At 37.1% G+C, this 13,438-nt stretch overlaps 1 protein-coding gene across 1 annotated transcript in view; it reads left to right on the top strand.

Annotated features, from left to right (window-relative positions):
* CEP290 (centrosomal protein 290) overlaps window positions 1–13,260 on the top strand; it is a 99,797-nt gene extending 86,537 nt beyond the window's left edge. Inside the window, exons 48-54 of the mRNA XM_049783141.1 lie at window positions 4,183–4,305; window positions 5,232–5,404; window positions 7,090–7,231; window positions 9,197–9,270; window positions 9,732–9,829; window positions 11,316–11,395; window positions 12,674–13,260. Of these exons, the coding sequence (XP_049639098.1) occupies window positions 4,183–4,305; window positions 5,232–5,404; window positions 7,090–7,231; window positions 9,197–9,270; window positions 9,732–9,829; window positions 11,316–11,395; window positions 12,674–12,901 (918 nt within the window). The 3' untranslated portion in view covers window positions 12,902–13,260. The remainder of the gene's footprint in view (window positions 1–4,182; window positions 4,306–5,231; window positions 5,405–7,089; window positions 7,232–9,196; window positions 9,271–9,731; window positions 9,830–11,315; window positions 11,396–12,673) is intronic.
* The last annotated feature ends 178 nt before the right edge of the window (window positions 13,261–13,438 follow it).

Here is a 13,438-nt window from a genome sequence, read left to right as displayed (position 1 = left end):
AAAACTCAGTAGATGAATTGAAGAAAAACATGGTTGAGCTTTCCCACGGGTTAACAGCAGCTGAGGATAGAATTAGTACACTGGAAGATGAGATGAATAACAACTCCATACAGCAGAAGAAATTGGAAAAAAGCCTTAAAGCAAATGATCAAACAATGGAAAAAATTACTCAAAGAATGGGAACAGATAAAAATAGAAGTATATGATAAGCTCAACAGAAACAACTTAAGAATCATTGGAGTCTCAGAGACCCAGGAAGAAAATCTCCAGAAAGAATCAACGGTCAAGAACATCACTAAAGAGAAACTACCAGAGCTAATGAATACATGCGATCAAATCCTGCATGCCCGAAGAGTACCAACTAAAAAAGACCCCAGAAAAAATACCCCAAGACACATTCTAGTCACAATGACGAATCCCACAGATAGAGACAGAATTCTGAAAGCAGCAAGATTGAAAAGAGAAATTACATTCAAGGGAACATCCTTGAGATTTACTGCAGACCTGTCACCGGGAACACTCAAGGCCAGAAGGCAGTGGTGGGACATAGTGACAAAAGTCAATGAAATAAATAGAATACTGCACCCAGCAAAACTGAATTTCAGGTTTGAAGGAACAATACATTGTTTCACAGACAAACAACAGCTCAGAAACTTCACAGACTCAAAACCATTCTTAAAAGAAAAACTGAATGGCCTACTTTAAGAGAAGACTGACCAATAGACACAAAACTTCGATATAAAGATGGCACTAACTTCCAAGACAATTCTTTTTCTCAATGTCAATGGACTAAATGCACCAGTTAAGAGACACAGAGAGGCTAAATGGATCAAAAAACTCAATCCAACCTACTGCTGCGTACAAGAAACACATCTGAATAGTCAGAACAAACAGAGATGCTACCAAAAAAGAAAATTACAGACCAATATCGCTGATGAATACAGATGCAAAGATCCTCAACAAAATCCTGGCAAATAGGATTCAATGCCTCATTAAGAAGATCATCCACTACTATCAAGTACGTTTCATCCCAAGAATGCAAGGCTGGTTTAACATCCGTAAATCTATCAACATAATACACAATATCAACAACAAGAAAAACAAATCACATAATCATATCAATAGACGCAGAGAAAGCATTTGATAAGGTCCAATACCCATTCTTGATCAAAACTCTCAGCAAGATGGGAATGGAAGGAACCTTTCTCAATATAGGTAAGGCCATCTACCACAAGCCAGAGGCAAATATTGTCCTCAGTGGAGAAAAACTGAAAGCCTTTCCTCTAAATTCTGGTACAAGACAAGGCTGTCCCTCTCACCACTCCTATTCAACATAGCACTGGAAGTACTCGCTATAGCGATTAGGCAAGAAAAAGATATCAAGGGAATCCAGATAGGAAAGGAAGAAATTAAGCTCTCGCTCTTTGCAGATGACATAATACTCTACCGAGAAAACCCTAAAGTCTCTACAAAAAAGCTTCTAGAAACAATAGACTCATATAGCAAGGTGGCAGGCTACAAAATTAACACACAAAAATCAATGGCCTTTCTATACACCAATAGTAATAAGGAAGAAATGGACATTAAGAAAACAACCCCATTCACAATAGTACCACACAAACTCAAATATCTTGGAATCAACTTGACTAAAAATGTGAAGAACCTATACAAAGAAAACTATAAAACTCTGCTCCAAGAAATAAGAGAGGACACGCGGAAATGGAAGCACATACCCTGCTCATGGATTGGCAGGATTAACATCATTAAAATGGCAATACTCCCCAAAGCATTGTACAGATTTAATGTGATCCCTCTAAAGATACCCATGACATTCTTCAAAGAAGTGGATCAGGCACTTTTGAAATTCATTTTAAACAATAAATACCCTAGAATAGCTAAAGCAATCATTGGGAAAAAGAATATGGGAGGAATTACTTTCCCCAACTTTAAACTTTACTACAAAGCAATAGTTATCAAAACAGCATGGTATTGGAATAAAGACAAACCCTCAGATCAATGGAATAGGCTTGAATACTCAGAGAATGTTCCCCAGACATACAATCACCTAATTTTTGATAAAGGAGCAATAAATCCTAAATGGAGCAAAGAAAGTCTCTTCAACAGTGGTATTGGCATAACTGGCTAGCCACTTGTAAAAAATTGAACTTAGACCCCCAGCTAACATCATGTATGAAGGATAAATCCAAATGGATTAAAGACCTCGATATCAGACCCAAAACCATAAGATATATAGAACAACAATTAGGTAAAACACTCCAGGACATTGAGACTAAAGGCATCTTCAAAGAGGAAACTGCACTCTCCAAGCAAGTGAAAGCAGAGATTAACAGATGGGAATATATTAAACTGAGAAGCTTTTGCACCTCAAAAGAAATAGTGCCCAGGATACAAGATCCCCCCACTGAGTGGGAGAAACTATTCACCCAATACCCATCAGATAAGGGGCTAATCTCCAAAATATACAAGGCACTGACAGAAATTTACAAGAAAAAAAAACATCTAATCCCATCAAAAAATGGGGAGAAAAATGGACAGACACTGACAAAGAAGAAATACAAATGGCCAAAAGACACATGAAAAAACCCTCCACATCACTAATCATCAGGGAGATGCAAATCAAAACAACCATGAGGTACCACCTCATACCACAGAGAATGGCACACATCACAAAGAATGAGAATAAACAGTGTTGGCAGGGATGTGGAGAGAAAGGAACTCTTATCCACTGCTGGTGGTAATGCCGTCTAGTTCAACCTCTATGGAAAGCGATATGGAGATTCCTCCAAAAACTGGAAATCGAACTCCCATACGACCCAGCTATACCACTCCTAGGAATATACCCTCAGAACACAAAAATACAATACAAAAATCCCTTCCTTACACCTATATTCATTGCAGCATTATTTACCGTAGCAAGACTGGAAACAGCCAAGATACCCTTCAAACAGATGAATGGCTAAAGAAACTGTGGTACATATACACAATGGAATATTATGCAGCTATCAGGAGAGATGAAGTCATGAAATTTTCCTATACACGGATGTACATGGAATCTATTATGCTGAGTGAAATAAGTCAGAGAGAGAGAGAAAGATGCAGAATGGTCTGGTTTCAAGAAAAATGAAAGACATTCTTGCAATAATAACTTTCAGACACAAAAGAGAAAAGAGCTGGAAGTTCCAGCTCACCTCATGAAGCTCACCACAAACAGGGATGAGTTTAGTTAGAGAAAGAACTATGTTTTGAACTATTCTAATAATGAGAATGTACAAGGGAAATAGAAAGCCTGTCTAGAGTACAGGCAGGTGTTGGGTAGGGAGGAGGGAGATTTGGGACATTGGTGATGGGAACATTGCACTGGTGATGGGTGGTGTTCTTCACATGACTGAAATCCAAACACGATCATTTATGTAATAAAGTTGTTTAAATAAAAAAAATTTAAAAGAATTTGTGGGAAAAAATAAACTATGTATTTGGTTATAAAAATTAAAAAAAAAAGGATAGCATTGTAGGGGCTGGAGAGATAGCACAGGGACGTTTGCCTTGCAAGCAGCCAACCCTAAGGTGGTTGGTTCGAATCCCGGCGTCCCATATGGTCCCCCGTGCCTGCCAGGAGCTATTTCTGAGCAGATAGCAAGGAGTAACCCCTGAGCACCGCCGGGGGTAGCCCCCCTCCAAAAAAAAAAGATAGCATTGTATTATTTCCAGTGTCTGTTTTGAAAAATATGAATGATTCTGAGATCCTGAATCCTTGATACTGAGAAGATATTTGGGATAGGTCAAATGGTTAGATTATTTGTGGATATTTTGTTTTTGTTTCTAAATTATCCACTTATTCAAATACATACCTGGGATTGAGAAGGTCCTATATGTGTTTCTCAGCCTTGTGCTAACCTTGTTTTCCTTCCTATCTGGGGAGCCCCTGCTCTCATGCTCTGGTCCCTAATTTACGTGGTTTCACCTGTTGCTCCCTCAGAATATCCTGGGTGCCCATTGGGAACCATCTGCCCCTGGCTGAGAAACACTGTTATATAGAACTCAAATCTAATAAAGGTTTTTTGTAAAGTATGGTCACTCAAAGGATTTTGAGTTATTTACTGACTTTATAGGGTCATCTTTCATTTCCTTTTATGATAATTTATACTTTTTTATTGTTACTAGACTGAACTAGAAAAACTTAAAGCCCACCTTGGACGTCAGCTGAGCATGCGCTATGAATCCACGACTAAAGGCACAGAGAAAATCATTGCTGAAAATGAAAGGCTTCGTAAAGAACTTAAAAAGGTATTTTTTAATTACTAGCTGATTATTATTATTGTCTATGTTAGTTTGCTAATCAACTTCTGAAAGACTTGATGAAAACATCTATTCAAAGTAGATTACGTGATTTAGGAATCATGTTATGCCTGCCTGATTTTTGCTATGTGGGCATTGAAAATAAAAATTGTGTAAATTTAGAGACAATATAATATAGCTGCTTCATAAATAAAATTTAATGGTTAGCTTTTCACTTTTAGCTATGAGAACTAGTATAACTACAAATATATCTATTTTACAGGAATGCTATGATAGTTAATATTCATGCACTTATTTTAGCACAATATTTGATTTACAGTAGGAGTAAATCAAATATAAAACCATTTTCTTAAATAGTAATCTTTCCCTATATGTGTGGTAAATATACCTGTTGTCCTACTCAAATAGATATTATGTACAAGCATGACCTAATGATTTAATTAAAATTAATATTTTAAACTAGTGCATCAGATCCAAAGTGTTGAGGCCAGAGTAAAAGTATTGACCTCCCAATATGAATATAAATATTAGAACTAATATGGTATTTATTCATATTGTATCCTGGTAGTAAGATTTCTCAAGTATGAGAAAGTCACAACATTATTTAAATTGATGAAGAAATAAGTGAATAAAATAATGCATTATCTCAAATTATTAGAAAGATGAGAAATGTAATATCTAGAGTCTAATACTTACCAGTGTATTTTTCTGACCTCATTGACATGACTTGTTCTAATAATTGTGATTTATTGCTGGTAGATACCAAGAAATGGATGGAGCATTTACTTGAATTATAATCATTTAGAACTTCAGGTTTATATTTATTTAATTTATAGTGGTAGTTTTGAACACATTGTATCTACTAAGAGAACATTGTGTTTTCTTATAATATACTAATCATATTTTAATGCTAGGAAACAGAAACTTCTGAGAAATTGCGGATTGCTAAGAATAATTTAGAGATATTAAATGAGAAGATGACCATTCAGCTGACAGAGAAGGGTAAGAGATTGCAGTTTGCAGAAAGCAGAGGGCCACAACTTGAAGGTGCAGACAGCAAAAGCTGGAAATCAATTGTTGTGACAAGGTAGGAGCAAAGATTTTCAAACTAAAGAAAACTGACTATTTTAACACTGCCTGTTTAAAACTAAAGCCTTTGATATGACACTCTCCTTTTTAGTCAGACCTACTCATTTTGTCTTTCCTGTCCAGCACTGTCAGAGGTTTTTTCTTCTTTAAATTTTTTCAGTACTTTGGGTAACAGCAGAGCTGGGCCCAGATTGTTTTAGGGTCTGGATGGCATCATGAAGTTGCTGTGGAACACCGACCCAGACCCTGTTTCTATTGCATTCAGCCTCATCATTGAGTTCATATCTCACTTCAGGTATAAGTCAGGCATGGATGAGCTGGCTTATTAAAATCTGGCACTTGATTTTGATTTTGTTCCAGTTTTGGCATAGTATTTGGGGCAGCTCACTCTTTAGCCTGTTCCAACAGAGGAACTCAGCAACAGCATTAGTATCTTAGAGGAGTTTCTTTGACTTGACCCTTACCCATGAACCTTCTGCACAAGTTTGTTCGACTCCTCCAAGAATCATGGGAGTGCCACTGTTTTACCAAGAGTGATTCATCGTGGCTGTAGTGAGTCCAAGGAAATCTTTAGTGTCATCTTCTTTTCAACTTTTGGTGCTTCATTTAAGCCAGAGATTTAAAACACATTTACAATACACCTAGTCTAAAACAGACCCAACACTGACTACTGAGACAGGCTCAGGTGATACATGAGCTATTCCATTGATTCATCACAGAAATATGCTTGATGGTGACTTGAGCAGAGCATACTATGAAGCAGTGACTTTCTGATATTTCATCACTTTGTAAGCAGTCTTGGTCAGGTTAGAAGTATTTTTATCTAATTCTAGTTTTTATTTATTTATTTATTTATTTTTGTTTTTTGGGCCATACCCGGCAGTGCTCAGGGGTTACTCCTGGCTTTCTGCTCAGAAATAGCTCCTGGCAGGCACGGTGGACCATATGGGACACCGGGATTCAAACCAACCACCTTTGGTCCCAGATCGACTGCTTGCAAGGCAAACGCTGCTATGCTATCTCTCTGGGCCCCTAATTCTAGTTTTTAAAGTTAACCAAAATTATCAAAAGCGTTTTCAGTGTAACAAGAAAATAATCTTTACTCTTTGTACTGTCCTTAATTTTATTGCCCAACCATCCTTTTATTCTCTGTAAAGCACAAATAGTAAAATCATTGCTGTCCTTTAAAGTGGTACAATATGCTGTGTTTAAAAGCTTTCTTTTGAAGTCTGGATGTTCAGGTTAAAAATCTATTAAGATTTTCACAGACTTGATCATGACATTTCTCTCACTCAAGTTTTGGCAGGGTTTGTTCTCTTTCCTGCAGGTTTTTTTTTTATTTTATTTTTGTTCAGCTTGGATAATGAGTATGTGCACATGTCTGTGTGGAGAGAAGTACTCTTTATACATATTCTGAATATCCATAATGCATAACTTACTGTATATTTTCATTGTGCAATTGAAAATGATATTATATTGGAAAGTGCCTGGGCGCTCTATTTTAATTTGACATGTTGGTTAGAAGTAATTATTCCATGCGACCTCCTCATTCTAAGTAAATGCATAGCAAAAGATTTGACTAGAAGAGATAAGAAAAGATATCATCATTTTCATATGATCACTGAAATTGTCTTAAATCAGTGAGACAAGTTATACTCCATTTTATTCCTTTATACTTTTTAGAATGTATGAAACCAAATTAAAAGAATTGGAAACTGATATTGCAAAAAAGTCACAGAGCCTTGTTGATCTAAAGCATCTTGTAAAAGAAGCAACAGAGAGGGAAGAAAAAGTTAAGAAATATACCAAAGACCTTGAGCAACAGGCAAGTAATGTCATTTTCCTTTACATTCTAAAGTAGAACAGTATATCTCAGGCTCAGCCTCTATAGAAAAAAGTCAATTCTTGATTACTTGCTCCATGGTAAGCCAGCATATGAGTGGCGCCAAATTTTCACCAAAAACTTTGGGTTAACTCAGTGCTTCTCAATTATTTTGTCATGCCCCTGTAGGAAGAAGAAAACATTTTTCGCGCCCCCCCCCCCCCGGTGCGACTGTAAATAGTATCTTTTTTAAAAAACAACTTTAACCTGCAAAAAAATATATAAAATAATTTGAGCTGATTTTTTAAACAGAGGTGATGTCTGGATTAATGGCTACAATGAGCACATTTTGCAATGCATAGCTTTTCGAAGCGGGGTTTGAAGCAGGACACAGCAACTCTCCGCTCCAGAGACATACAGAGACATAAATACGGGGCTTAGCTTGTTATGACAGTGTTTGCCGAGGTCAAACGCACCCCCCTTTATGGAGCCTTGCATGCCCCACTATTTGAGAACCACTGGGTTAACTCCTTATTTCTCTCACCCCTTCCCAGTCTTTCTCATCAACATGTTTTATTTCCACAGTAGATCCAAAATTTGGCTTTAGCATCTAATTCCGTACTTGCAGTCTAGTCCAAGCTTTCTTCCACACGTGAACAATTGGAAAATTTCCTAACTAGCCTCTTTGCTCCATTCTTGCTTATTTCAACTTGTCCCTCATCCTGATTTTATCTTCCAATTAGTGGCTAGGGATTCTTTTAAGATAGAAAGCAAATATTGTAGTTCCATCAAATGTCCTCCAGTGGTTCCCCATCAGCCCTGAAATGAACGTCTAAAGTTCTTCCATTTATTCATAGTCTATAATATGTAGTGGGAGGCTGGAAAGAGTAGTATTGCTGGTCGAATGCTTGTCTTGCATGTGTCTGACTCAGATTAGATCCCTGGCACCTGAGTCCACTACAATTGATCCCTAAGGGCAGAGCCAGGAGTAAGACCTTGAGCATCACCAAGCCAAACCATGCATAGAGATTGAAACTGTGGTCTAGTGATAGAGCATTTGCCTTATGTGTATGATACCAAGTTCAAATTCTAGCTCCAGAAAAACAAAACACAACAACTATATTTTCTAACAGTCTTGCATTTTATTTCCCCTTTAGCCCTCTCTTTACAACTTTTCCCTCATTCAGCCACCTTGAACACACATACTCAGGATTCAGGGCCTTGTCTGAATTTCCCTTCAAGTCTTACCTGGAGGGTTCTCAAACTTGTCTGTATCATCTCATATTACTCTCCTCTTTCTCTGGTTTTTCTTCATTGGATGAGGGTGGGAGGGTAGTAGGAATCATTTTAAGCTCTGGAGTCACTCCAGAGATGCTAAGAAGACCACATACAGAGCCAGGGACCAAAACAGGATTAAACTGAATTGGCCATGCACGGGCAAATGCCTTAATCTTTGTCCCTTCTCTCCAGCTGTATTATCCTTCTTGATAATCCTCCTCTTGATCTGGCTTGACATCACATTAACATTGTTTTTCTTCCTTCACTGAAACTTGAAAGATCATAGGAACATGCTAGGATCTTTACCCTTTCCCCTATTGGCCCCTCTGCAACTGTGGTGATGCCCAATATGCAGCAATTACCCACTACATAGCTGGTGAATGAATCCCTAATAGAGAATATCACAGAAAAGTGCTGATGTGTTTTTATATTTGATTTGTGAGCATTTAGCCATGCTCAGAGATCACTCCTATTGGGGTTGGGGAAACCACATGACATGCTGGGGCTCGAACCCATCAGCTGTATTCCGGAATAACCCATCAGCTGTATTCCAGAATAGCTACCTGCAGTGTCCTCTCTGACCCTGTGTAGTTTTAAAAGCCAGATTTTAATGTTGTGCTTCCTTGCATATATCTATTTTGAACCTCAGAATTCCTTATCAAACTGCCTCTTTTTTTATTGTGTCCAAAGATTGAGTTTTTGAAACATGTTCCAGATGGTGCGAAGACAGAGCAAGGTCTCCAGCGGGAGCTTCAAGTTCTCAGGTATTTTATATATATTCACTTGGTTGCTTTATCCCTTTTCATAAAATAATCCTGTAATACAATGAGGTTTGCTATGGCAAGATACCAGGATTTTTTTCTTACTTTGCTAATAAACAAAATATATATATAACAGCTTTATTTCACCCTTATGCTCATCTCTCACCTTTCATATACATACTAGGTACAAGAGGGTAAATCAGATTCTAATGTGTCAAGTTTATAGCTTAAACTTAGCTCAAACTTTTCTGAGTAACATAGTATTGAAATACCGGAAGTTACTAAGAGAAGTGCCAACCGTTGTCCTGTGTAGCACCTCTCCAGGCTCCTCTGAGTTGTGGTCTGGGAAGCTTTGAGTGTTGATTCCATCTATGATCCTTGAGAAAAAAAGTTCTGAAGCACAGATATGTGTTTATGTAAGAAATACTCAAATTTTTTTTTCAACCAAGTAACTTTTGTTTTAGATTAGCTAACAATCAGCTGGAAAAAGAAAGAACAGAATTAATCCATCAGATAGAAGCTTGTCACAGAGAGCAGAGAGGAGCTGAAAGTACCAGACACGGTAATGGATTTTGTCATGCTGCTGTCATGTAATTTTAACCCAAGTGTTTTTTTAATACTTTTTATTCCCATTCATGTTATATCTGTGTTCTGATATTTGTCATCAGCTGGTTAGTTTTCTTTTTATTGAATAACTGCGAATTAGTTATTCATGATTAAGCTTCATACGTACAATGTGGTTAACCTGCTGTCTCTGATCTGAATTTCTAAAACCTCGGATTCAGCACTTCCATTTAAAGAGCCTAACTTTGTGGGATGTGGCAGGTATATTTATCCTACACACACATACACACACACACACAAACACTTGTATATCCTTTATACACACATGTGTAATTATCCTTTATTTTTTCTTACACACATGCATATCCTTTTATATCATTTTATCCTTTATACACACATAGACACAATGCCTACACATATCATCACACAGACTGACAACAAGCTCAAAACAGCATCCCAGTGATTAAGAGGCATCTGTGAAAAAATAATTTGTGCTTTTTGCAAATATTAAAAGTGTCATTTTTCTTCACCTTCCAAAGGAAAGGTAGGTACTGCTGCTTTGATCCCCATAATAAAGAAAGAATATACAGAAGGCACTGGTCTTAATATAATTAGGGAACCTTCCAAGGATTCTGTTAGAACATGATTCTGTTTCACTCCTGGAAAGGTTTTGGTGTTCATTATTTTCTCAATCTCTGTCATTTCAAAGTTTACCTTCAGTGGCTGCAAAATATAAAATCCAATATCCTAAGTATAGTAAAGAAAACATCTCCAGCAAAGATGACTAAAGCAAAATAAACCTAGCTGTTTAAAACTCAGAGGTGGATCCAATTAAATAAAGCACTAGTGCCATTTTATGAGGTTGTTTTTTTTTTCCTGCCAAATATCAAGGAAGCCATTTTTGTGTCCTCCATCCTGCCTGGCATGTTTTGCATGTAGTGATCTCACAGGAAATATGTATGAACCCGTGGAAAGTACTCAGTGCTATTTGTCACCATATGGTTAGAGCTCTTTTCCTTAACGTCATTCCTTTTCTCTAGTGTTTTGTTTTCAGGTCATACAGTGGTGCTCAGGGCTTATCCTGGCTCTGTACCTAGGGATTCCCTCCTGGCAGGCTTGGGACCTTATGAGGTGCTAAGGATTGAGCCTGGTCAGCTGCATGCAAGATGAGCACCTTCCCCACTACACTATTACTCTGGCCACAACCTCTTTATTTGTATATTCAGAATGTAATACATGTTCCTGATCTGTACTCCTTTATAAAATGTTTCATGTAGAAATTTAGCATGACTAAACTTCTGAGCACTCTCCCCATTGTTTCACTATCTGCTATCTGCAATTCCAGGTCCAATAGTGTTTTTTTTACCAATAAAATGCCCATTTACCAAACTTTAGATGGTTATACTCAGTATTTTTGCTCTAAGAAAATCCTGTAATATGAACTGATTTGGTGTTAAAGCTGAGTTGATTAAATTATTTAGCAGATCCTGATGAATTGAAGGAAAAGCTACAAGATCTAGAGACACAACTTCAAGCCTCAGATCTAGAAAAGCAGAGCTTAAAGGTAAATAATTATCTCTTAATTATATAGTATTGTTTTGTGAAACATCTATTGAAAACTTTTTATAACAGCCACCTTTGAGTTTTTAAGTATGCATCCTAAAAATTCCTAGTATTGAATTTTACACTTATATCAGACAAATTCAAAGGACTAGGAATAATATTTATTTTTTTGTCACAAACATCATTCATTTCTTAATATTTTAAGATTTGGATCACATTAAAACTATCTTTGTTTCCCTTTGAAACTTTAAGAAATTTTTTTTGCTGTTTTGCTGTTTTGTCTCTAAGAATCTGTAAATACAAGAAAAATACACCAAAAGAACATGAATATAAAAATAAGCTATGACCTGCTGTTATTGGTAATTACAGATGAAATTATCCTTCATTAGATGCCCCCTAGGTAGTTAGAAAAATCCTAGTTTCCCATGTCATATATTAATATTCAATTGATTATTATTTATTTAAAATGCATTATTTGTAGAGAAAATATAAATAAAGTTTAAACAAAATATCAAAATCTGTGTTGTAAATAGCCAAGTCTTTTTTTGGTTTTTGTTTTGGGGCTACACCCAGTGGTACTCAGGGGGTTACTCCTGGGACTGCTCAGAAATCACTCCTGGCAGGCTCAAAGGACCATATGGAATACCAGGAATTTGGGAATCGAACCTGGGTTCATCCCAGGTTGGCCTCATGCAAAGCAAATGCCTACCACTGTGCTATATCTCTGGCCCCACAAGTCTTTTTTATTACAAATACTGATGTACCTTTCTTTGAGCAAAAAAGGAATCTTTCCCTGAACACCCAGCTCCAACTTAAAAAGATAAAAAATTCTAGTCAAAGACCAGAACAATAGTTTACAGAATATTTTCTGTGAGGGGGTCACATCCGGCATTGCTCAGGAGTTCCTCCTGGCTCTACTCTCAGAAATCGCTCCTGGCAGGCTCAGGGGACCATATGGGATGCCGGGATTCGAACCACCATCCTCCTGCATGGAAGGCAAACACCTTACCTCCATGCTATCTCTCCGACCCCTACAGAATAATTTGACAGTTAACAGATTAGTTGTTTATAAAACCTTTTAACCAGATTTTAGATTTTTAAAAAATTCTATATTTAGGGCTTACTCCTGGCTCTGCACTCAGGGATCACTCTTGGCGGGCTCAGGGGACCCTATGTGATACCAAAGATCAAATCCAAGTAGAAGGCATGTAAAGCCACTGATTTATCTACTTATTAATCTAAATGTATTATATCCTAAAGAGAATATGTTTCTATTTAGGAGGAAATACAAAAGCTGAAAAAAGAACTGGAAAATGTTGATCCTTCATTTTTTGAAGAAATTGAAGATCTGAAGTATAATTACAAAGAAGAAGTGAAAAAAAATATTCTCTTAGAAGAGAAGTTGAAAAAACTCTCAGAAGAATTCAGAGTTGAACTACCCAGTCCAGCTGCTGCTTCTGAACAGTTTGAAGATGAAAAGGAAAATTCTAATTTTCCCATTTATTAAGAGTCACCTATGACACTGGTTTTAACTTTGTTAACTTTATGTTAAAATTCCATCTGGAAATCAAGAAAGCTGTATAAGTTACATGATTTCCTTCCCAATAATGTATTGTCTAAATTAGAAGTTTTAGTAAAGGAATTTATATGAAGTTTTTAGCTCATTCAGAAATTATATATTTTTAAAGACTTTTAAATAGGTTGTGATTAGCAAATAGGCAAAGTGTTATGGTGAACCTTCTGTACATTTACTCTAATTTCAATTAAGTGTTTAAAAAGTGTGAGGTTGGGTCCCCCAAGTCAGGAGTGATTTCTGAGCTCAGAGCCAGGAGTAACCCCTGAGTATCACTGGGTGTGACCTAACACCACCCCCCCAAGTCTGAGGTTGTGGGGCTGGAGAGACAGCACAGTGGTAAGGCATTTGCCTTGCATGCAGCCAAATCAGATGGTGTTTCAAATCCCAGAACCCCTAAGCCAGCCAGGAGCATTATATAAGCAGAGCTAGGAGTAACCCCTGAGTGCTGCTGGGTGTGACCCAAAAAAA

Source organism: Suncus etruscus, chromosome 11 (assembly GCF_024139225.1).
Source record: "Suncus etruscus isolate mSunEtr1 chromosome 11, mSunEtr1.pri.cur, whole genome shotgun sequence".
Lineage (NCBI taxonomy): Eukaryota > Metazoa > Chordata > Mammalia > Eulipotyphla > Soricidae > Suncus > Suncus etruscus.
The sequence above is the reverse complement of the archived record's forward strand: the minus strand, read 5'-3'. Positions and strand labels throughout refer to the sequence as shown.